This window comes from Miscanthus floridulus, chromosome 13 (genome assembly GCF_019320115.1).
Source record: "Miscanthus floridulus cultivar M001 chromosome 13, ASM1932011v1, whole genome shotgun sequence".
In the NCBI taxonomy this organism is placed as follows: Eukaryota; Viridiplantae; Streptophyta; class Magnoliopsida; order Poales; family Poaceae; genus Miscanthus; species Miscanthus floridulus.
This window is the reverse complement of record NC_089592.1, coordinates 76,311,531-76,333,385: the sequence shown is the minus strand read 5'-3', so window position 1 is coordinate 76,333,385 and position 21,855 is coordinate 76,311,531. Positions and strand designations below refer to the sequence as shown.

The window sequence follows — 21,855 nt, the reverse complement described above, 5'->3', positions numbered from 1 at the left end:
GGCAGGGGGTATTTATACTTTTCCCCTTCCTCTCCAACGTCTCTCCCCTTCTTCCCTAATGATTTAGTTCGACCAAAAATAGAAAAGTGCTTTTCTCTCTCTCCTCCATTGGTGACTTTGAGCTACCAAGCTTCTTCTTTGATTTCCCCATCAATCCTTGAGAGAAAAAGGTCCCAAACTTGATTAGAGAGCAGATCCTTTGATTCCCCAACTCAAAAGAGCATTTGGTTCATGTTTTGGCTAGCGGTTGTGTTTATTATTCTTGGAGCCTTGCTCCTAGCCGGCTAGAGCATCGCTCGTGCAGCTTGCCAACTTGTGTGACAGCTCCAGAAGGTTTGTAACCATCTCTTGAAGCTAGTAAACTCACCCCTCATCATAAGAGTTAAGTCTCTTGACTTGAGAGCGAGGAAGGGTTGCGAAGCCCTAAGCCTTAGTGGCTAATCTCAACAACGTGGACTTAGGCAAGCCTTGGTGGTGAGCTGAACCATGGGATAAATCCTTGTGTCATCTTGTGCTTAAGTTATTTCACTTTGCATTTCATATTGTGTTGAGGTGATTTCTAGGGTTTGTGGTCGATCTACTTGTGTGTGGTGTTCCTACCACTTCTAGCTATTGATCTGTGTTACATATACCTATAGGAAGCTCAAAAATTTATCTGATTCAAGTTTCCATTCATAGTTTTTGAATTGTGCCACGAAGTTGTCCATAGGTGCGATAGAGCTACTGTCTTGGCTTGGCAGTGCCGTGGCCATAGCGCGGCATTGCCGCAGGTTGAATTTGACAAAAGTTTGAGTATTTGTTTTAACAGGCCTATTCACCCCCTATCTAGGCTAACCAGAGATCCTACAACGACCCATAGTGCCATGCCTGGGCCAAAGGCTAGGCCCACGTGCCTGAGAGGCACGGCGTGCCATGCCGGCCCAATGCCATTGGGCTGGCCAGGCCCGTTGCCTATCTATACTTTCAGCTGCCCTTTTGCTTCCATTGGTTAGCTATGCCCTCGGTTCCAAATCATTAGGTTTTGAAAATTTTCGAACACTGAATTTATAAAAAGGAATGCACCAATAACATCTTCAATTTCAAATAACTTTTATTAAATTGTCCATTAGATATGTCTTGGTACTGCGTTTGTTTAAATTTGCAAACGTTATTATATTTTTCTAGAACTTGGTCAAATTTTAAAATAAATAACATAAAACAAAGTAAAAAATAGAGCCTCGTGCATTTCCCAAGACATAGCTTTGAACCTTTGATCTTGCACTCCTTCCTCCAATTTCCAAATAAATAAAAACTCTGTTATAAAAAAGTTATGGATCAGAATATCACCATTATTGGCAATATCCTGCTCCCAAATTGTGGCATAGTTTTGCTCATTAGTGATGAGTGTGACCCGTCACTTAACTTACTATGCGATCATTATTAACAGGTCTATTCAGACCCATTAATAATGTAAGTCGGCCTATTAGCCAAGTACAACTAGCTAACAAAGGCTAAAAGTTAATTCTAAAAAACAAAGGCTAACAGTTTATTGTTAAACATACATGCACACATTAGCCTAGAATTCAAGCATACATTTGTTAGTATTTTTTGGGAAAACATTGGTTAATAGTTAGCGCCTTACTCCTCCATCCAAACCGTCCTTAATCGTTCTCCCTATAGTGAGCAACCCAGCCTAGAGATGGCCCAATACCTGCTTGTGGAGGTGGCTACTAGAGATAGGGGGAGGAGGGAACCGTTGATCCAGGAGGAGGAGAACTTGGAGAGGGCTGGCCGCACCATCCCTCCCAGTGCTTGCTCAGATACTCCACCTCACCTTGAGGAGTTTGACAGAGGCTATATCAGATATTATCCAGAGGAGGTGATCATGAGACATCTAGCTAATACACGTGCTCATCCTGTGATCAATTATGCGAGAAAGCAGAATTTGGTGGAAGAAGCATGTGAGAATAACCCATATGAACAGCCAAAGGAATTAAGGATTGACTACAGGTTTTGAAATGAATTCCATTCTAACTTCTATGCCTCTATGATCTTCAACTTGAAGAAGTAAAAAATTGTCAAGATGCAGTATGTTGACTGGGAGAAAATGGAGGAGAAGAATGAGCTTGAATTCAATAGAGTAATCAGGGCTTGTGAGAACTTTGGTCTCTCTGATCTCATGAGTTTCAGATATAATTGGAATGGGGAAGTGATAGCTCAGTTCCATGCTACCTTCTTCTATGATATCTATATAGATGAGATACACTGGATGACTGAGGGACGACACTATCGTATTGACTTTGTGACCTTTAGCCGGATCCTTGGTTTTGGTGAGGAGGAGCATGGATTCACTTATATACATGATAAGGCTATAATAGAGATCAGAGACATTGCATACATGTGGATTAATAGGAGAAGCGCAGATGGGAAAGTTAGTGGCTTGCAAAGCTACTACTACATCTTGAACAACATAATCAGGCACACTATAAATCCCAAGGATGGAGCAGCTTTAGATCTTAATGGGTATGTGAGAAATATGCTTGCTAGGTTTGCTCCTAAAGGTGACAGGTTCAATGTCCTTTGATTCCTGTGGCGTGAGCTGAGGATTGCCATGGATGATGGGAGAAAGGAGCTGCCCTATGCTCCCTATCTCATGTTCATGATTGAAAGGGTCACCGATTACAAGTTTGACAAGGATGGTCTCCATACCGTCTACAAGATTGAGAAGACCCAAGCCTCAGGTGCTAGCAAGGCAGTGAGACGCCCTTCTTTAGTAGAGGACATTCCCGAGTCTTCTCGCTCTAGGTCTCGCAAGGGAAAGAAGATAGAAAAGCTTGGGAAATGGATCGAGGCCATTTTCACTACTTGTACCTATGCAGCGAGGACCACCTATGAGGACCGATTGGAGAACCGTGAGGTGAATTAGGAGGCTAGAGAGCGTGTGGGGCTATCACCCCTTCCTCTAGTTGAGTCACTACCAAGGTTTGATGACCTCCCTAGTCTCTCCGACACAGATTCAGAGGATACTAAGGAGGAGGAGCAGTAGGAAGAGGAGCAGCCGGAGCTTGATCCTCACACATCCTTGGGTTCGACCTTAGTGTCTTTGAGGAGGAGCACCAGATGCACTCGCCATACTTTGACCACCCATCGCCAAGGGATGACGGTGGTGTCCTCTGATGACGACAACGATGATGATGGAGGTGAGGGGGCTGCTGCAGGTGGTGGAGCTACTGGAGGCGAGGATGTCGACTGGGATGACATCCAAGAAGATGAGAAGTGAGTTCGTTGACATTTCTTTATTTCTTCTCTTTTTGGTGCTTTATGCCAAATGGGGAGAAAGTTAGAGGGGTCAATAACTTTTTGACGCCATGGAGTGGTTGCTACAGCAGGAGGTTCACATTCTATCCATTGAGAAGTAGTCTTCGCTAGGTTGTGAGTTTGAGAGTCGCTCAAAATTGTAATTTGTGTAATAATGCTACCTTTGTACTCTATATGTGCATGGATATGGACATGTATTACTTCTGTGTTGTAGCTTGTGATATATTTGTGCTAGAATGCTTGTCATTTTATATATTACATGATGTGTGGTGTTTGATTAAACCTGTGCTGTTGCAGCCTGTGCGGCAGTGCCGCACCCAAGCCCGACAGTGCTCCTGCTAAGAAGCGGTAGTGCCGCACCTAGCTATCACAACAAACTTGTTGTGCATAACCTATCATTTGCATCACGATGATTTACTTGACACAGTGTGCAGCACCCCATAGGAGCATAGATGTAGGGGGAGCCCCATCACCTTCACTAAAAATGTGAATCTTGACCTATTATGCCAAATTTAAGAATTCAATTCTCCATTCACATATTAAGGGGAAGGCTCTACACTCATGGCTTGAAAATCTCAGTATTTATTTTATATCTTTTGTAAGCTCTAATTGGATTGTCATCAATCACCAAAAAGGGGGAGATTGAAAGTGCAATCAAGTCCTAATTATGGGTTTTGGTGATAATGATCACTCAATTAGAGAACTAATGAGATTTATTGAGATGACAAGCAGGGAATCTATATTCGAGGATGTTATACAAAATGGAGGAGCCCCGAATTATAAATATTGATGGCTTCAAACTCAGAGGAGTTTTAAATTCTTTTATATTTTAAATTTGAGTATAGAAAAAACCGTACTATAAAGGGGGACACAATGCTTAAGCTTACATGTGCTACCAAGTGCTCAATATCTTCACATACATTCTCATTTTCATAGCCAAGACAGTCAGCACTCCACCTTTACTCTTGCTGTCTTGCCTAGTGTGGCAGTACCGCACCTAGAGAGATGCACTATCGTTGAGCGGCACTGCCACACTTGAGCCGTGGCACTACCGTGACTTAAGTGATCTTTGGAAGGCAGGAGGGTTTTTATATTTTTTCTCCTTCCTCTCCAACGTCTCTCCCCTTCTTCCCTAACGGTTCAGTTCGACCAAAAATAGAAAAGTGCTCTTCTCTCTCCTCCATTGGTGACTTTGAGCTCCCAAGCTTCTCCTTTGATTTCCCCATCAATCCTTGAGAGAAAAATGTCTTAAACTTGATTAGAGAGCAGATCCTTTGATTCCCCAACTCAAAAGGGCACTTGGTTCATATTTTGACCGGTGGTTGTGTTTATTACTCTTGAAGCCTCGCTCCTAGTTGGCTAGAGCGTCGCCCGTGGAGCTTACCAACTTGTGTGACAGTCTCGAAAGGTTTGTAACCATCTCTCGAAGCTAGTAAACTCACCCCTCATCTTAAGAGTTAAGTCTCTTGACTTGAGAACGAGGAAGGGTTGCGAAGCCCTAAGCTTTAGTGGCTAATCTCAACAACGTGGACTTAGGCAAGCCTTGGTGGTGAGCTGAACCACGGGATAAATCCTTGTGTCATCTTGTGCTTAAGTTATTTCACTTGCATTTCATATTGTGTTGAGGTGATTTCTAGGGTTTGTGGTCGATCTACTTGTGTGTGGTGTTCCTACCACTTCTAGCTGTTGATCTGTGTTACATATACCTGCAGGAAGCTCAGAAATTTATTCGATTCAAGTTTCCATTCATAGTTTTTGAATTGTGCCACGAAGTTGTCCGTAGGTGCGGTAGAGCTGCTGTCTTGGCTCGGCAGTGCCGTGGGTATAGCGCGGCATTGCCGCAGGTTGAATTTGACGAAAGTTGAGTGTTTGTTTTAACAGGCCTATTCACCCCCTATCTAGGCTAACCAGAGATCCTACAACGACCCATAGTACCATGCCTGGGTCGAAGGCCAGGCCCACGTGCTGTGCCGGCCCAATGCCATCGGGCCGGGCCAGGCCGGCTAGGCCCATTGCCTATCTATACTTTCAGTTGCCCTTTTGCTTCCGTTGGTTAGCTATGCCCTCGGTTCCAAATCATTAGGTTTTGAAAATTTTCTAACACTGAATTTATAAAAAGGAATGCACCAATAACATCTTCAATTTCAAATAACTTTTATTAAATTGTCCATTAAACATGTCTTGGTACTGCGTTTGTTTAAATTGGCAAACGTTATTATAATTTTCTAGAACTTAGTCAAATTTTAAAATAAATGGGGGTGTTCGGCTGGTATGGTTGTGGAGGAATTTAGATGGTTTGGAGAAATTCTGTAGGAATTTGTGAGAGGAAAATACTGTTCCAGAGAAAAATACCGGGCTTAAGGGCACGCGAACGGGGGCCAATAACGTAAAACAAAGTAAAAAATAGAGCCTCGTGCATTTCCCAAGACATAGCTTTGAACCTTTGATCTTGCACTCCTTCCTCCAATTTCCAAATAAATAAAAACTATGTTATAAAAAAAGTTATGGATCAGAATAGCACCATTATTGGCAATATCCTGCTCCCAAATTGTGGCATAGTTTTGCTTATTAGTTATGAGTTGCTCCCAAATTAACTGAGTATGCGATCATTATTAACAGGTCCATTCAGACCCGTTAATAATGTAAGTCAAGCCTATTAGCCAAGTACAACTAGCTAACAAAGGCTAACAGTTAATTCTAAAAAAACAAAGACTAACAGTTTATTGTTAAACATACATGCACACATTAGCCTAGAATTCAAGCTTACATTTGTTAGTATTTTTTTGGGAAACACATTGGTTAATAGTTAGCGCCTTACTCCTCCATCCAAACCGTCCTTAATTGTTCTCCCTACAGTGAGCAACCCAGGCAGCCTAGAGATGGCCCAATACCTGCTTGTGGAGGCGGGCTTGGGCACATTTTTTGCTCGTACCATCTCGACATTTTCGTCAGCCCAGGCCGACCCGTCACCCCTCGGCCGCTAATGCGGCACGCGGTGAAAATTAGACTCGAGACTCGAGAGATGGTAGTTTGTGCGAGCGATGATGCAGACATGGAGGCAGCTCGATCCTGCCGATCCCGTAGTGGTATTGGTAGGTGCAGTACGTACAGTGCCGGTGCGAAGGCCGGAGAGGACGGACGAAGAAACCCTGGGCATGGGCAGTACGGCGCCCGCCATTTCGCGACGGTAAGGCTTAGCTTCTGCTTCTCTTCTCGTCGCGGTGACCCATCACCCAACCAACGCCGTGTTCGTCCTCCAATCCTCTCCCAAACTTGCAGTACGTACAATCCAGTGGCATCATCATATCGAGCTAAAGCCGAACAGGATGCACGGTCAATAACCTGTGGCCTCATCTCGCGACGGCATGCTGGAGCAATTCAAGGGCACTGCTGCACTTGTAGTAGTAGTACGCAACTGCTGCCCTCTGATTCCGGAAGCATCGCTCGATCCGTGACACGAAACACAAACCGCAGCCAAGTCACCGAAGATTCATGTCATGAATTCGACTGCACTGCACCCAAAATCTGTGATGATTAATGATGTAATAATAAAAGCTGTACTACTAGCGGTTGATGGGAAGCGGTAACAGTGACCGTCTTCATTGCGTGCAAAAGTGAGAGGGTGTGGCCGTGCAGCAGCCGAGTGCAGTGTAGTAGCCATAGCAGGCAGAGTGAGCTGGACCATACATGCAGCTGTTGGGGTTGCTGTGCGTCCAGTGGTCAGTTTCCGAGTCGACGAGGACATTTCCCTGGTGTTGTCGTCGCGGACCCATCGGTACGCATCAGCTGTTGGTGTTAACCGGATCTCACTTATCTTCGTCAGATAATTTTGGCAACAAGTAGTACTTTCCTTCCCGCCGGAGCCCACCGAGGCTCGCTGTCTTTTGTTGCCAAGTTCACCGGATCTCTCCTCTCGTGCATCTATCCCTTGCCAAGTTCACCGGATCTCTCCTCTCGTGCATCTATCCATCTGTCTGTAGCTGAGACAGATCAGGCCTGGTCTGCTCTGGTCTCGACGGAATCCCAATCCATTGGCGACGCAGACGGGCACTTTACGAGGATGGCAACCACTTGCCTGCACGGACGGACGGACATACATGATCCCGCAGGCACGGCATCATCCGATTTGGAACTGGATTCGGAGGATACCGACGCGCACGCCCAAGTAGGTGTAGGTGACCGAGCTCGCCCCCGCTTCCTCCTTATCCTCTCCGGTTGGTTGGCTGGCTGGAGTGACCATTAGCTAGGGGAGGAAACAGGAAAGTGACCCGCGACCGCGAGCTTATCTCCTCCGCCTAGCTGGTCACCGCCGCCGGCCGTGAAGGCTTGGCTTTCGCCCGCGGTCGCCGTCGCCTCCATCCTCATCACAGACTATCCATCTGCGTCCTGTGTGTGGTAAGAGACGTTTTGTTTTACTTTCTAGTGCCTGCGCTTCCTTTCTTTCTGTCAGATTAACAACTTGCTGATGAAACTGTCATCAAACCACAGTAGCAGCAGTAGCATCAAACACTCTGCACGTACTAGATGATAGATAGATAGATCTGAATCTGATCCCTGACGTGTCTAAATGAACGAGAAAGACAGAGAGCCCAAGCTTAGCTTGGGTTTCTGACAAAACACGAATCCAGATTTTTCTTTTCTATAACCATAGTATATTATTATGTGTACAATTACGTAACCTGTGTGAGTCTGTTGCGCAGCAGGAAGGATGAGGATGAGATCGACAGAACAGTCCTCCCATGCATGCCCGCTTGCTGATAAGACATAACTGAAAGTACCGTTGGCTGATTTGGATCTTGTTTAGTTGGTGAATTTTTTTTGGAAAATGATACTGTAGCACATTCGTTGTTATTTGGTAATTAGTGTAAGAGAAAAATATTATTCGTTGGCTGAAAAAGTATGGCTTATAAGTCAAGCGACCAGGGCGCTGATGCACGATTTGTTGGCGAGCGAGTGCCCTATTTCGCTTGGGCTCGTTGGCTAAAGGTATTGTTGGCTGATTTAGTGTGAGAAAAAAATACTATTTATTGGTTAAAAAAATACGGCTTATAAACCAAGTTCAAGCGGTGGAGGTTGAGGCTGACACTAACAGTGTTTGTTGTCACTACCATGCTCCAATCACAGGCCAGGCCAGACGTGACGAGCTGGATTAGGTAGCGCGGCCTGGTGATTGTGGTGGTACGAAACCTGTTGCACTTTCCCTTTCTGTTCCTTGTCTCCTTGCTGTGTTATCCATCCTAGCGGGCGGGCTGACAACATTTGGTTGTTGGCTTGGCTGGTCGTCGTGGGCCCTGTTCGGCCACGTCTGGCCCGCCGGAGCCCGATGGTTCTTATCCCTTTATTTATTACTTTCTTTTTTTTTGCCTGGATTGGGTCGGCGCGCTCAGGCTGCCATATGATTGTTGCATCATGCTCATGCATATCGCACCACCCCCCGTCAGGCCGTCACGACAGCGGCAGGGGAACCTGATTGGCCAAATGTAGACAGTTGCTTCTTAGGGTGTCCCCAGCGGTGTCCAGCTCGGCTAGCTAGGAGGAGCACCGGGCCAATCAGGAGGAGAGAGAGAGAGAAAATCCACAAGAGAGAAATCGCACGTTTCTCGAGAATTTTCAGGTTCTGGCATACCTTGCCACTATCTGACTTTTTATTTTTTAATTGTCATTAGGCTACACGTAAGCCGGCGATTTACCGAGACCGTTGCGTACGCCCCTACCTTTGTCTACCTTTGTGTGGGGGCTGCTCTGTTTTCCACTTTTCCTGCCTTTGGGATTTGGGTTGGGTGACTATCCGGCTTGTGATGGCATAAAGCACATCGTGGTATCACTTCGACTAATTTATTGAAGAAAAAAAAGAATACTAATACCAATGGCACTAAATATATATGGAGTACAAAAATATATTTCGTGATGCTTCGAATAATTCTAATTTTTTTTAATAAATATTGATATTTTTTATAAATTCAGTTAAATTTAAGAAAGTTTGAATCGGGATAACTCTAAATGTTGATTTATTTTGAAATAGATGGAACAACTCCTTTTGCTCCTTGATTGCACGGTAAGCCCCTGCCATTTCTATTTTCATTTCTTATTACTAATCAATCTTTCCCATTGCTCCCGTTTTTCTATATCGGCCTCGCTTTCAGGATTATACTCATCGGTCATCGCTTGGTGAGTGGCCTGGGTGGCAACAACACCGGCCAGGTTGTTGTAAAAGAAAAAAGAAAAAAACAACACCGGCCAGGCCAGACTGACGTGGCGGCATGGCGGGGTCCAAGTTATCCGCTGGACCATGCTTTCTGTTTTTTTTTCGAAAAAGGAAAAAAAAAGCGGCTTCCCGGGCTAATCCCTTAATACTAATACGATGTGCCGGCCCGCGCCAAACCTCAATGGGCCAATCGTAAACTCCGGGCGCCAGGTGGCCAGGCCCGAGCACCGCACGCGCATTTCTCTCTCCTCATGGAATCGTGATGCCGCTACGGCCGGGCTGCGCACTGCACGCGATCGATGGGGCGGTTGGATTGGGCCCGCCAATTTCCATGGCCCAGTTTCAGGAAAGACGAGGATTACTCGATTGCAAATCTACCAACAATACTACACAACAACACGAGTCTCTTAACTGACTACCATTGTCAGGTTTCACGCTTGAGCTTATTCAGTACTACTTTTCAGCCATAGAATAGTACTTTTTTCTCACAATATTTCAGCATAAACATCAGCATAAGCGATTAGGGGCTAACAGACCAACAGACCACTGCGACAACAGTCACACAAGCCACAAACGCACCACCATGGTAGATGCACTACTATGCATCACATAGCATGAATTTCATCCAAAGGTAGTGTTTAGTTGGTGATTTTTTTTGGGAAATGGTACTGTAGCACTTTCGTTGTTATTTGCCAATTAGTGTCCAATCATAGTCTAATTAGGCTTAAAAGATTCGTCTCGTGAATTTCGTCTAAACTGTGTAATTAGTTTTATTTTTTATTTATATTTAATGCTTCATGCATGCGTCCAAAGATTTGATGTGACGGGGAATTTTAAAAAATTTTGCAAAATTTTAGGAACTAAACAGGCACCAAGCGGCTTCGGTCCCGTTCGCTGGTCTGAAACTTGGCTGAAACTGGCTGAAAAACACTGTTCTGGCTGAATTGTTGTGAGAGAAAAACACTGTTTCGGCTGAAAAAAGAAGCCGAACAAGCCATTTTTAAGACAAACGAACGGGCATCTGAAATCTGAAACTTTATAAATATCCCTGGTATCCAAACAGCCGAGCATCCGTCTAAAAGAAGTGAATCATAAGACATGCTGTGGAACAAGAGGCACGATCTAAACTTGTGCTGAATCAGTTCTCCTTTGGCGCACCCTTCTTTGCAGCCTCGGCAGCGGCCTTCTCTGCTTCAATCTCTGCAACATACTCATCGATCTCAGCCTCTTCGAGTTCGCGAAGGCCATCCTTGTGCGTCATCACTGCAATCTCTATGTTCTTGCCGCCACTCTCAACAACCTAGAGATTATGTATGGTCAATCAGTGCCACCAAATACAGTTGAAGGTCTAATCTAAACAATTGAGCAAAAAATAGGAGAACAACTAGAGGGGCAAATTCTTCATGACCCAAAGGCGAAAGCTTTGGGTCAATTGAACAATTTCCAATATAGAAAGCAGAAACCAAGAACAAAAATTAGCTTACATAAAAATTCCTTTAACGACTTTCTTATGAATTATAAGGTGGGTGAAAACCATATTAAATGCGACGAGTCCGTCAGAGGTGTATAACAAATACAATATGCCAAAGCTATGAGCATGTATTCTGCAGTCTTCAGAACAATATAAGTAAATAAGTAAGGGGATGTTTGGGTAAGGGTATATCATTGAAAATTTAGTAATTAGTTCAGATTAACTAGATCTGAAACTTCTTAGTGAAATAACTCCAATCCAGACAGGTCCTATGGTGAAGCAAGTTCAGTAAAACTAATTTTATCCAACTTTTATTTAGTTTCACCTATGCTGTTATAACCCACCTGATTATAAAGATCCCATGGAACTTGATCCAACTGTCGGTTAAACTGGGATCTATAGTTGATCATACCACTATTCATAAACAATCAACCATGACACACGAAACACTTGGCTGGCAGAGACTTGGCTGGCAGAGCACACACAAAGTCTGGATTTGAACACTCCACTGGTACATTGGGTTGGCAATATAAGCTTAGTTCTAGTCCAGAACCGGCACATCATTTGGTTCAGTTAAGTGACAGCTGACAAATTATTGCTTTTATAAGTAGTTGATCTTTCTCATCCTATGCTAATTATTCTCAATTGACACTCTTCAAGTACTATGTTTCTTTGAATAATGAATAATCACTCTTGTAGGATATATATAAGGGCCTGTTTGGATCCACCAGTGCTAATTAAGGGCTGAGCATATACCTCGAGGAGTGCTCTGATGGCGAGCTTGATGGTCTCCTTGCCGGACGTCTCCTTGTAATTTTTCTCGAGAAACTCGCGCATGGAGTTCGAGTTGCGGCCGGTGGCGTTGGCCTTCCAAGCGGAGAAGGTCCCCGAGGGATCAGTCTGGTACAGCGCGGGCTTCTGGGTGTAGGGGTCGAAGCCGACGATGAGCGTGGAGAGGCCGAAGGGGCGCACCCCTCCGCTCTGCGTGTACTTCTGCTGCAGGCCGGCGATGTAGCGCGTGATGTACTCGACGGTGACGGGGTCCTCGACAGTGAGGCGGTGGCTCTGGCACTCGATGCGGGCGCGGTTGATGAGCACGCGCGCGTCGGCCTTGAGCCCCGCGCACGCCAGCGCGATGTGGGTGTCCAGGCTCGCGATCTTGCGCACGGACCTGCGGAGATTTTGGGGGAAGGGGGGTTTTGGGTGAGGCGGCGGCGGGGATCAAGAGATCTGGGAGGGAGGGAGGGAGGGAGTTAGGGGGGAGGTCCCGACCTGGAGTCCTGGAGCTTGGGGGTGGATTTCTTCTCGACGCCGAGGACGACGGTGTCGACGCCGCGGACGCCGACGGCGGCGTTGCCCTTGCGGACGGCCTCGAGTGCGTACTCCACCTGGAAAAGGTGGCCGTCGGGTGAGAACACGGTGATCGCGCGGTCGTAGCGGGCCATCCTGGCCTCCTGATTTAGTCGCCGCCGGCGAGAGCGAGGGGCTTGCTTCTGTCTGTGCTGGGAGTCAAATTGGATGCGTCTGTGACTTGTTAAGTCAGTTCAGGGAGGCTTTGCGTTGCCTTTGGTTGCGGCCGGGTCGGTGGCGGCGCGTTCCTTCGATTTTCTTGGGGGAGAAGACGAAAGAGGAGCCTTTTACCCGCGTACCATTATAAAAGATCGATATTATCTCTATACTTTCATTTATTTTAGCTATAATAAAATCGATATTATCTCTATACTTCCATTTATTTTAGCTATAACAACAGCTAACGGCCAACGAAAATAACTCTTTTACTCTTAGTTGTGGTATCATCAAAATTTTCACGTTTTCTCTGATGCCACTGCTTTGTTGTAAAAAAACTTCACTTTTTCTCTGTACCACTACGATAACTTGTGTGCGTGCACATAAAAATTCAAATAAATATAAAATCAACGATTGCGACAACCAATAAATATAAACTCGACAGTTACGACAACCAATATATATAAATTAGACAATTGCGACAACCAATAAATATAACAATTGCGACAATTCTAATAAATAAAAATTCGACAATTGCGACAACCAGAATACATTCAGACATAATCGAGGTCTAAAATTATCATCCACGTGCATAGTCAGCTTGATTACAAAGTACAGTTTGGAGACAAAAGATGATCACAATAAGATCATTACTAGTTTAAACATTGTTTGGTCATGCAGACCTTAAGTACTACAAAAACAGTATGCCATAGAGATGCAAACTCATCAAAGATCAAGTTTTTTCTTGCTTCTAGTTCCCATGGCTGGACTAGAAGAGGAACTAGGGACCTTGCTACGGGTTGACATGGCTGGACTAGCCTTGTTTGTAGTCAGTTTTTCCAGAATGGCCCTCTTCTTCTTTGTGCTGCTGCTGACTTGCGCTCTTGTCAGCTTGTGTGCTGCTCACTTGATCTTGAAGGGTAAGTAATCGCTAAATGATCTAGATGATTCGATCCTGTTCTAGATCCTCTGGAAAAAAGAGACGTGACTAAAAACAGTTAGTTAACCTATTAAAGTGGTGAAAAGACAATTATAGGAAATTAACTTACCTCACAGAAGGGTCAGTAGCCTCAGCAGTTGAAGTATTAGAAGTACTCTTTTGTTTCTTCGCAGTAGTTGATGAGGATGATTTGTTCTTCCTTTTCTTTGATAAATTCGCAACAGTAGGTAGAACTGGAAAGACCATCCTTTTGTGCAGGTGTTGCAGACACAATACTGGTCTCAATAGTAGCTGGTGCTATCTTCTTTTTCTTCTTTTTAGGTGGACCTCTGCATTGACAGATATGTTAGCAACAATATAAACATATAAAAATAATTACAAAGTTTAGGTTCTATGTTAGCTTTCAGCAAGCATTGCTGCTATGTTTGCTGGGTCACCATCCTTACAAGTGTACCAATGATATCCACACCTTCCTGGTTCACTCTTTTCAATGTTATACTCAAATTCATTCTTGATAGCATGTGTTGCAAGAACCAATTAAATTCATGCATGTTTGGATAGATGCTTCCTTCTTCCATAGGAGGGTCATCTTTGTTGTATGCAACATCAGGGATGTGAGATGGCACTCTATACCTTAACAATCTCATCTACCTCAGCATCCATATCGAAGTTAGACATAGAATCAGATTCAGAGTTTGAACCTGGATCATAATCTTTATCCTTTTTCTTAGTTGTGTCAACATTTGCATGAGAAGCAGATGTTATGTTAATATATAAACCCTCCTCATTAACCCCCACATGTTCATTCTCTGGTTCAGGATTCATAAGATAATTATCCTTAGCCTGTACCATGTCATTATCTGGTTCTGTAGCAGTCCTAGGCCCTGTTCGCTTCTCTTATAATCCATCTTTTTTAGCTTGTTTTTTTAGCCGGAATAATATTTTTCTCTCACAGTAAATCAGCCGGAACAGTGTTTCGACTTATTTTTTTAGCAAAACGAACGAGGCCCCAGTTTGAGTTCCTTTGCTAGGTTCTATATAGCCAGGGGTTGACATTGATGGGGTGCATGGGATGTCAACATTGTCCCATAATGGAGTTTCTGGTAGATCAGCATCAGGTTTACGATATGCAATTGACATGCAACAACACTTGGAGCTCATATGTTTCATGAACATATGCATTAAGTCTTAGTCTGAATGAATTTGTATGTTGGACTTGCTATCAGCGCAAAAATAGAACAGCTTCACTACATCACCATACGTCCATACCCGCAAGGAAACTCATCCACAATTTCATCAACAAGGTCTTTAAAGTTTACGGTGTCTGAATCAACAACTTTGTTAATGCCATACCGTGGTCCATGCATAGTTGGACTAATTATCCTAATTTCTAGATTGAAACTAGTCTTGATGTCATTCCTACAGATGAATAACATATATATCTACACAGTTTAATCCAATCCTAACCACATCAAACATGGTACTGATGTTATGCAATTGAAGCAAGGGAAGGAGAACTCATCCATCTGAAAAGCCAAGCTGGTCGCCCGTCCGCCATCTTTTCTGAATCCGCGAGAAATCCAGCCTGCTGAAGCCTCAGGCGACCCACGCGGACCTGGCCCCTGCACCCTCCCCGCGTGGAGGCCCCATAGCCTCAACCGCGCCCGCCCACTGCACGAAGCCACGTGAAGCTACGCCCGGCCCTCATGCGCGCGACTTGCAACGGCCATGCCTCCCTCGTTCCCCTCCGCGCGCACGTCGACTACTCCTCCACGCCCACCAGCCTGCTCCCTGCTGCTCCTCCACGCCCACCCGCATGCTCCCTCCTCTCCTCTAGGTTTTGGCTCTTAGCTTGAAGCGGAGAACGAACAGTAAGTAAAAGAAGAACCAGTGGAGATTGACTAGAAAGAGTGATGGGCAAAAAAGTAATTTCATGTTTAACTGGCACCCAGCTCTGTTAGAGTCAGACGACAAAGTGACGAAAGTGGGATGTAGGGAAAGAAAATTTCATGCAAGGGTACTGAATAACCATTTGTTTTTCAATGATACACAGATAATTTGAATCTATTATAATGGCACACACATAAAAGGCTCATGAAAGAAACGCAAACGAGGCAAACGAGGTTGGTGTCGTCGCCGTAAAACTTTGGGCTAAAAAAAACAAAGATGATATTTGCCAAAATATCGAGCTGGACTTGGCCTTTGTTTTTCTTTACTTAAAACATAATCAACATACACACAAGTCTAATTTAGCATTGAGCGTGTATTTCCTCGCCCTGCGTTAACCCCGCCCGTTTCCCCCCTCCAGGCCCTTGTCTGAAACAACTCCTCCCATAAGGCCATTTTCACGTCCAGGCAGTTTCCGAAACAAATTGCGTTATCCTTCTTTTATTTTACGGTAAACATTCGTGATTTCATTGAGGAAGGAACTGATGCAAGAATACGAAAAAGTGGAGGGTTTCAGGTGAAAAAATACAAACAAATATAAACATCAAATGAATAGCAAAAGCTGATCTCAAAATTACATAGACTTCAAGGTTCCCAGTACAAAGTGTTTTGTTAGCTTCTTGTCTTTTTTCTAAACAAGGCACAAAATGACTCAAACTTATAAAATCAAAATTAAATTAAATTTAAACCTAAAAATTATAATTCAAATTTTGTTAAGTTCCTTTCGACCAGAGAGTGTAACCATGTCACTGCTTGTGAAATATAAATCCCAGAAAGTCTAAGAGCATGTACAACACATAAACAATCTTTTTAGAAATCACTCTTAAAAGTCTAAAAATTGTTAACTCCAAAGTCACGAATATAAGTATGCTTGTGCAGACCGGAAGAGACTTGATGTCAGGTCCGTCTCGCTCTAGAACAAAAGAATTGGCATGGGCGTCAATTTTGAATGTTATACAAAAACCTAAGTGCATTGGAAAATAGTTTAGGTGGCCAATATAAAATCTTTTCATCATTTCTTTATTATTTTGTAAAAATGATCAAATCCTTCACATTAGACATGGACAAAAAATCGTAATGCACGAGCATATATCTGGTTAACATAACACAAGTCTAATTTAGCACTAAGCGTGTATTTCCCCAATTCCCCGTATAAACTCGTATGATCTTGTAACTATACATCCCGTATAAACTCGTATGATCCCGTAACTATACATCCCAACTGAACTCACATATAATAAATGTTTCCCAAAAAAACTCACACATAATAAATAAATTGTCCTTCCTGATCATTCCAAAATATAAGATTCTTCTATTTAGGATAAATTTCCGACGCAATTATAAAAACCAAATTGAAACACATACTTATAAGTGTTTAAAAAGAGAAATGATGGATGTACCTTGTATCAAAAGTTGAGGCGTAAGTTCAATCTTTAAAGAATTTATACAAAAACAACATGATTTATGTTCATGTGCACTAGAGGACAAAATTCACGTGATTTTTGTCTCTTACATTACATATGCACCTGATTTTCTATTTGTATATGATTTTTTTTTTGAAAATGGGTTTTTGCATCTCAACAGGAGTCAAAGTTTCATATAACTTTCCAACTTCCGCTCCAAGCTTGGCAACCACCTCTGGGAGTTGTTGCAAAACTCTGATGTGATGGTTCTAACGATGCCAATGGGCAGAAATGGCCAAACCCGTTCATTCCCCATCTTCATACCCAAAAATATTTTTTGAGGAAAATGCCCAAAATTATTTTGTCCACCCCGCAGCCCGCACCCTCCTCCCCAGTCTCCACACCCGGCCTTTGGACGGTAACAAGTTTTTTTTTATTTTCTTTTTGAAAAAGTTGGATGGTAACAGTTTTTTTTTTTGAGCAGAACTTGGACGGTAACAAGTTGGCTGGTTTTTTAGAAGTCACCGGTGCGTGGATGCTAGACTGGCTGAGAACAAGTTACTGGGCTCTGTCGGCCCAACAATAGACGCAGCGGATTAGCCCGCTAAATCCTAACACTCCTCGCTCCGCATCGCACGGCCGCACGCCGTACGGCCCGCTCGCCTTTTCCCTGCCGCCGGCGCCGCTCCTTTTTTTCAAAAAAAAAAAAAACTCAACCCAGTTTCAAACAGAAAAAACCCAGCCCCCATACTCACTAGATCCGCGGCGACCATGCGGCGTGGCGGCGGCCGCCGGTTCCCCAAGCCCTCCTTGGCGCCCTCCACCGCGGCCGAGGCCACCCCAGCGCTGGACGCCAGCGTTATCAGCAACCTCGACTCCGCCTTCTCCCGCCGCGACTCCGACGCCGCCAGCCTCTGCAGCAGCCGCCCTGCTTCCACCGTCGGTGCGGGCGTCGGCGCCGCCCCCAACTTCTCCGACCGCCCCACGCAGGTTGCCGCGCTCCGCGTCGTCAACGGATTCCTCGCCCCCGCCGTCACGCTCCGCGGGCCTCTGCCCGCCGCGCGCGACATCCAGGCGGCGCTCCGCCTCCTCGTCGACCGTCTCCACTTGCCCCGCAACGACGCCACGTTCGAGGATGACCTCATCCAGGACCTTCGCCTTCTCGGGTGCCCCTACAAGGTCACCCGCTCCGCACTCAAGGCCCCCGGCACCCCGCACTCGTGGCCGGTGGTGCTCTCCGTACTCCACTGGCTCACCACCCTCTGCTACGCCCAAGGAGACGACCTGGATGCCCTGGGCGACCCATCCAACGATCTCTTGCTCTACACCACCCAGGGCTACTCCCACTTCTTGTTGGGGGACGACGACGCCGTCGTGGCCCTCGACGAGGAGTACTCCTCCAAAGCCCGGATGACTGGTGAGGCGTCCGTTGCAACAGTTGGTGCCCTGGAGAAGGAGGCCGAGGAACTGGAGACCGAGGTGAATAAGCTCATCTCGGGTCCCTCGCGGCGGGGAGCACTGGAGTCAGAGAAGGAAGCCTTCATTGCTGATATTCTCAAGTTTGAGGCCGTGGTGGATGCTTGGAAAACAAAGATCAACGAAAGGGAACATGTGTTGGGGAATTTGGAGAAAGAGTTGGAGGCAAAAGTGTTGGACACCCAGCGCGCTGCTGCTGAAGTTCAGGATCTATTGAAACAAGTGGATGCTCAGCCGGTGAATGTGAGGGATATGGATAGAATGCGTAGGGAGATGCAGGCGATTGAAGATGATATTGCCAACGCTGAGAAGGGGAAAGCAGCACTGGAGGATAAGGTCTGGGAAGTTGAAGCTAAGCTGGTTACCAAGCTTGAGGAGCTTGAGACGCTTGCTGAGCAGTGCAACCAGGCCCTCAAAAAGTACGAACATGCTGCAGCATCTGCTATACTTTCTTAATTTTACTTCTCTCCATTCTAATAGAAATTGTCTGTAGCTACACCTAGGAACCAAGGCTAACCATACCATTCTTATTTACCTATTGATTGTTGATTTCTTTTTTTGGTAAAAAAATAAACCTTTCTGTTCTGATAAAGAAAACTATATATAATCATTCATTTGAATATTTTTATAGTCAAGTGCCATGCTCTAGATTCTTGTTAAAATTTATTAGCTCAAAACTCTTTGTATTTTGGGAGAATCATTTTGCTCTGTATAGATCTTTAGGCCTTATATAGTTGTGGTTCTAAAAATTTATTAATTTTCTTAATTGTTTTTTGTTTCAGATATGTTTTGTTTCGGTGCTATTGTGCTCATCACAGTTTACATTGTTACTCTTGTTGTTGGCATGCCCCTTTATTTGTGCTCATTGTAGTTCTGCATGACATATAAATTAGTGTAGGTTAGGTTGTTATCGTTCACTTGTATTTATGAATCTGAAATTTCATGAGTGGTTTTATTACACATTTGAATGCTTGATTTTTCAGTTATCCTTGAGTTTCGATTGGTTTAAATTTACAGTGCTACTATCTATCTGCAATCAACAAAATATCAAATGCATGAAAGATTAATCAGCTTGGCCTTATGACTTTGGTGTTGATCTATTTTGATATTTTTCCTGATCACCATGAATGGTATATAAATCAGAGAACCACAAAGAACTTAAAATCAAAACCATTGTAAAGAAAGTCAATGCACAATGTGAAAAGTAATTTATGTACAAACTATGTTATTCTATTATATATTTTCTTAAAAATATTTAATGCCTGGTCCTTAAGACCTCAAAAAATTGAATAATGCGGACTGGACATGGATATTAGTAATAGGATAATTTTGCTAGACAAATAAATTGAACTTGCTGGAATATGTGCCAAACGGTGAATACTGTAATTTTTTACGCTGAAAATCGATTGTGAAGTCCAACGATTAGTTTCCAAGATTTTTTTTGGAAAAAAAACATTTCACTAAACTTTTGGGGCCTTTGAATAGCCAGCTGACATCATGTTCTGTTTGCTGTTGTTGTGTTTACTAAACAGAAAGGCAAACAAATGTTGTGGTTCTGTTGTTTGTATTTGGTCTACTAGCTCCTTTTGTTAGTTCTGTTTGTATTATGTGCTCATTTTTACACTTCTGGGCCATTTTTCAGGTTGAAACCTACTGTTCCTTTTCAGTACATGATAAATTCAAAAGGATCTTCTCCTGCTGAGATGCTAGGTACTGGAAACAAAACTGTACTAAAACCTGCACTTGTGGCTCATGCTGAGGAGAACAAAAGGATCTGTCTCTCAAATCTTGAAAACCTAAATTATCTACGGAAGCAGCTGCAAGGAAATGTTAAGGTTCTAGAGGAGGAAAGGAATAATATTTCCAGTCTCCAGGCAAAAAATGACGAAGTAAGTCCTCTTCAAGCATGAAGAATGCCTTTGATTAACGAAAATTCATTTGTGCTGTTAATAAATTCGATTTTGGATTTATGTCATTGATTATACTGGTATGTTGTGATTAGACTTGAGAGCTACTAAATCAAATTTCTCTAACTTTGACCAAGTTTATAGAAAAATGCATCAACATCTGCAACATCAAATTTGTTTCATTACATTTTCCATGAAATGTCTTTGTGTCTTTATTTGAATTTGTAGATGTTAATATATTTTTCTAAAAACTCGTTCATAGTTGGAGAAGTTTGATATAAGACAATGCCGAAGTGAACTGTAATTTGGAATGGAGGGAGTAAGTGGATGCCCTCCAACCTTCATCTGAATTTAGGACTTCTATGTATGTGGAGTTGATGAGTATCTTGAAGACAATATCAAATTTAGGGCCGCAATAAAACAATGAATATGCCGATCAGTCAATGTTGGAACAGTTGTCAAATATTTGAAATTGGATACCCCCCCCCCCCCCTATGTAGGAGCATTTAATTGATTATGTTATTGCGGTTTGCATCCTTTTTTGGGTGTTCATGAATTTCTTATCCACTCTCTTTTCATGGTGATTCTAGAGTCTAAACAATTATCGATATGCACAAGTGCTTGGCCTGGCTTTTACCATACAGCTTAAGCTTATCTGGATTCTTACAGAATAATTTATTGCAAAATAATAAAGTTGAACCTCTTGTATCTGTTGTCTAGATGGTTGCTCGTTTGAATTCACTGGATCGTGAAATTATAAGTGATGACTCAAGATTCACATCTGAAGCTAGACAAATGAAAGATGAGTTGGAGAAAAAGAAGAATAGTTTGATTTCTCTTGAAAAGGAGGCAGCTGATTTTTTTAAGGTACTTCCGACCTTTTGTTTTGTTAATACTTAAAATACATTCCTTTATTAGTTTAGCACATTGGAGTAAAACAATTCAAACGAAATTTGATTTGATAGATATCAGAGAAGAGGCTCCAAGATGCAACACTTAAAGCTGAAGAAGATACTGAGGCGGCTGCTAAGGATCTTCTGGAGCTTCTTGATTCCATGGCTGAATATAAAGAGTTCATGGAAACAACAATTGCTCAGAGGAGGAAGGAACTCTATGAAACTGCTGATTATATAGCAGGCCTGTTCGCTGGAACTTCTTAGTAGCCAAAACAGCCATTATACAGTGTTAGCAGAGAGAGCACAGCTGCTGTTGCTGCAAATAAGCTCCGGTACTTGCTAGCGTCTTTGGCATCCAAGACAGTCATCACCCAAGTGCACAAAGGAAAGTAGAAAGTACTTGATTAATTGTTCTCTTTCTATATACTTGTGGTAGTAGTATCTTGGTTATAGCTACTGTAAGAGGTGGAAGTGATTATAGCAACAACATGTATTCCTCGACCAGGGTTCAAAATTTAGGCAAATTGTTGCGAATTTCAGTAATTTCATGGGTATTAGTCTAATGCATACACTTTATTATAAATATATAACTCTAGACCCGTATTTTATATTGTTTATGTTGCATATTCTTCTACTAAATAGACGTGTAATAACAAAGTATTCTAATATTTTGTTTAGATCTAAATATATACTCAATTTTTATTAGGCCTTCTGAAGGTCAAAGATCACTTTCTGAATCTTTCTAGTGTTAATCTTCACAGTGGCACCCAAATCAGGTCATGGGAGAATAAGTGGTTTCGAAACTTT

General features: G+C 43.4%; 2 protein-coding genes across 2 annotated transcripts; one reads left to right on the top strand and one right to left on the bottom strand.

Moving 5' to 3' along the window:
* Positions 1 to 10,518: 10,518 nt before the first annotated feature.
* Positions 10,519 to 12,554, bottom strand: LOC136501189 (proteasome subunit alpha type-7-A). The gene is made up of 3 exons (XM_066496684.1): positions 12,246 to 12,554; positions 11,730 to 12,144; positions 10,519 to 10,802 (listed from the first exon to the last, which is right to left on the bottom strand). The coding sequence occupies exons 1-3, from the start codon at positions 12,416 to 12,418 to the stop codon at positions 10,641 to 10,643; spliced, it is 750 nt and encodes a 249-aa protein (XP_066352781.1). The 5' UTR covers positions 12,419 to 12,554; the 3' UTR covers positions 10,519 to 10,640.
* Positions 12,555 to 17,505: 4,951 nt separating this feature from the next.
* Positions 17,506 to 21,643, top strand: LOC136501679 (kinetochore protein NDC80 homolog). Its single transcript, XM_066497201.1, has 4 exons — positions 17,506 to 18,664; positions 19,888 to 20,134; positions 20,873 to 21,019; positions 21,118 to 21,643. Exons 1-4 carry the CDS (start codon positions 17,541 to 17,543, stop codon positions 21,310 to 21,312), a joined length of 1,713 nt encoding a protein of 570 aa, XP_066353298.1. The 5' UTR covers positions 17,506 to 17,540; the 3' UTR covers positions 21,313 to 21,643.
* The last annotated feature ends 212 nt before the right edge of the window (positions 21,644 to 21,855 follow it).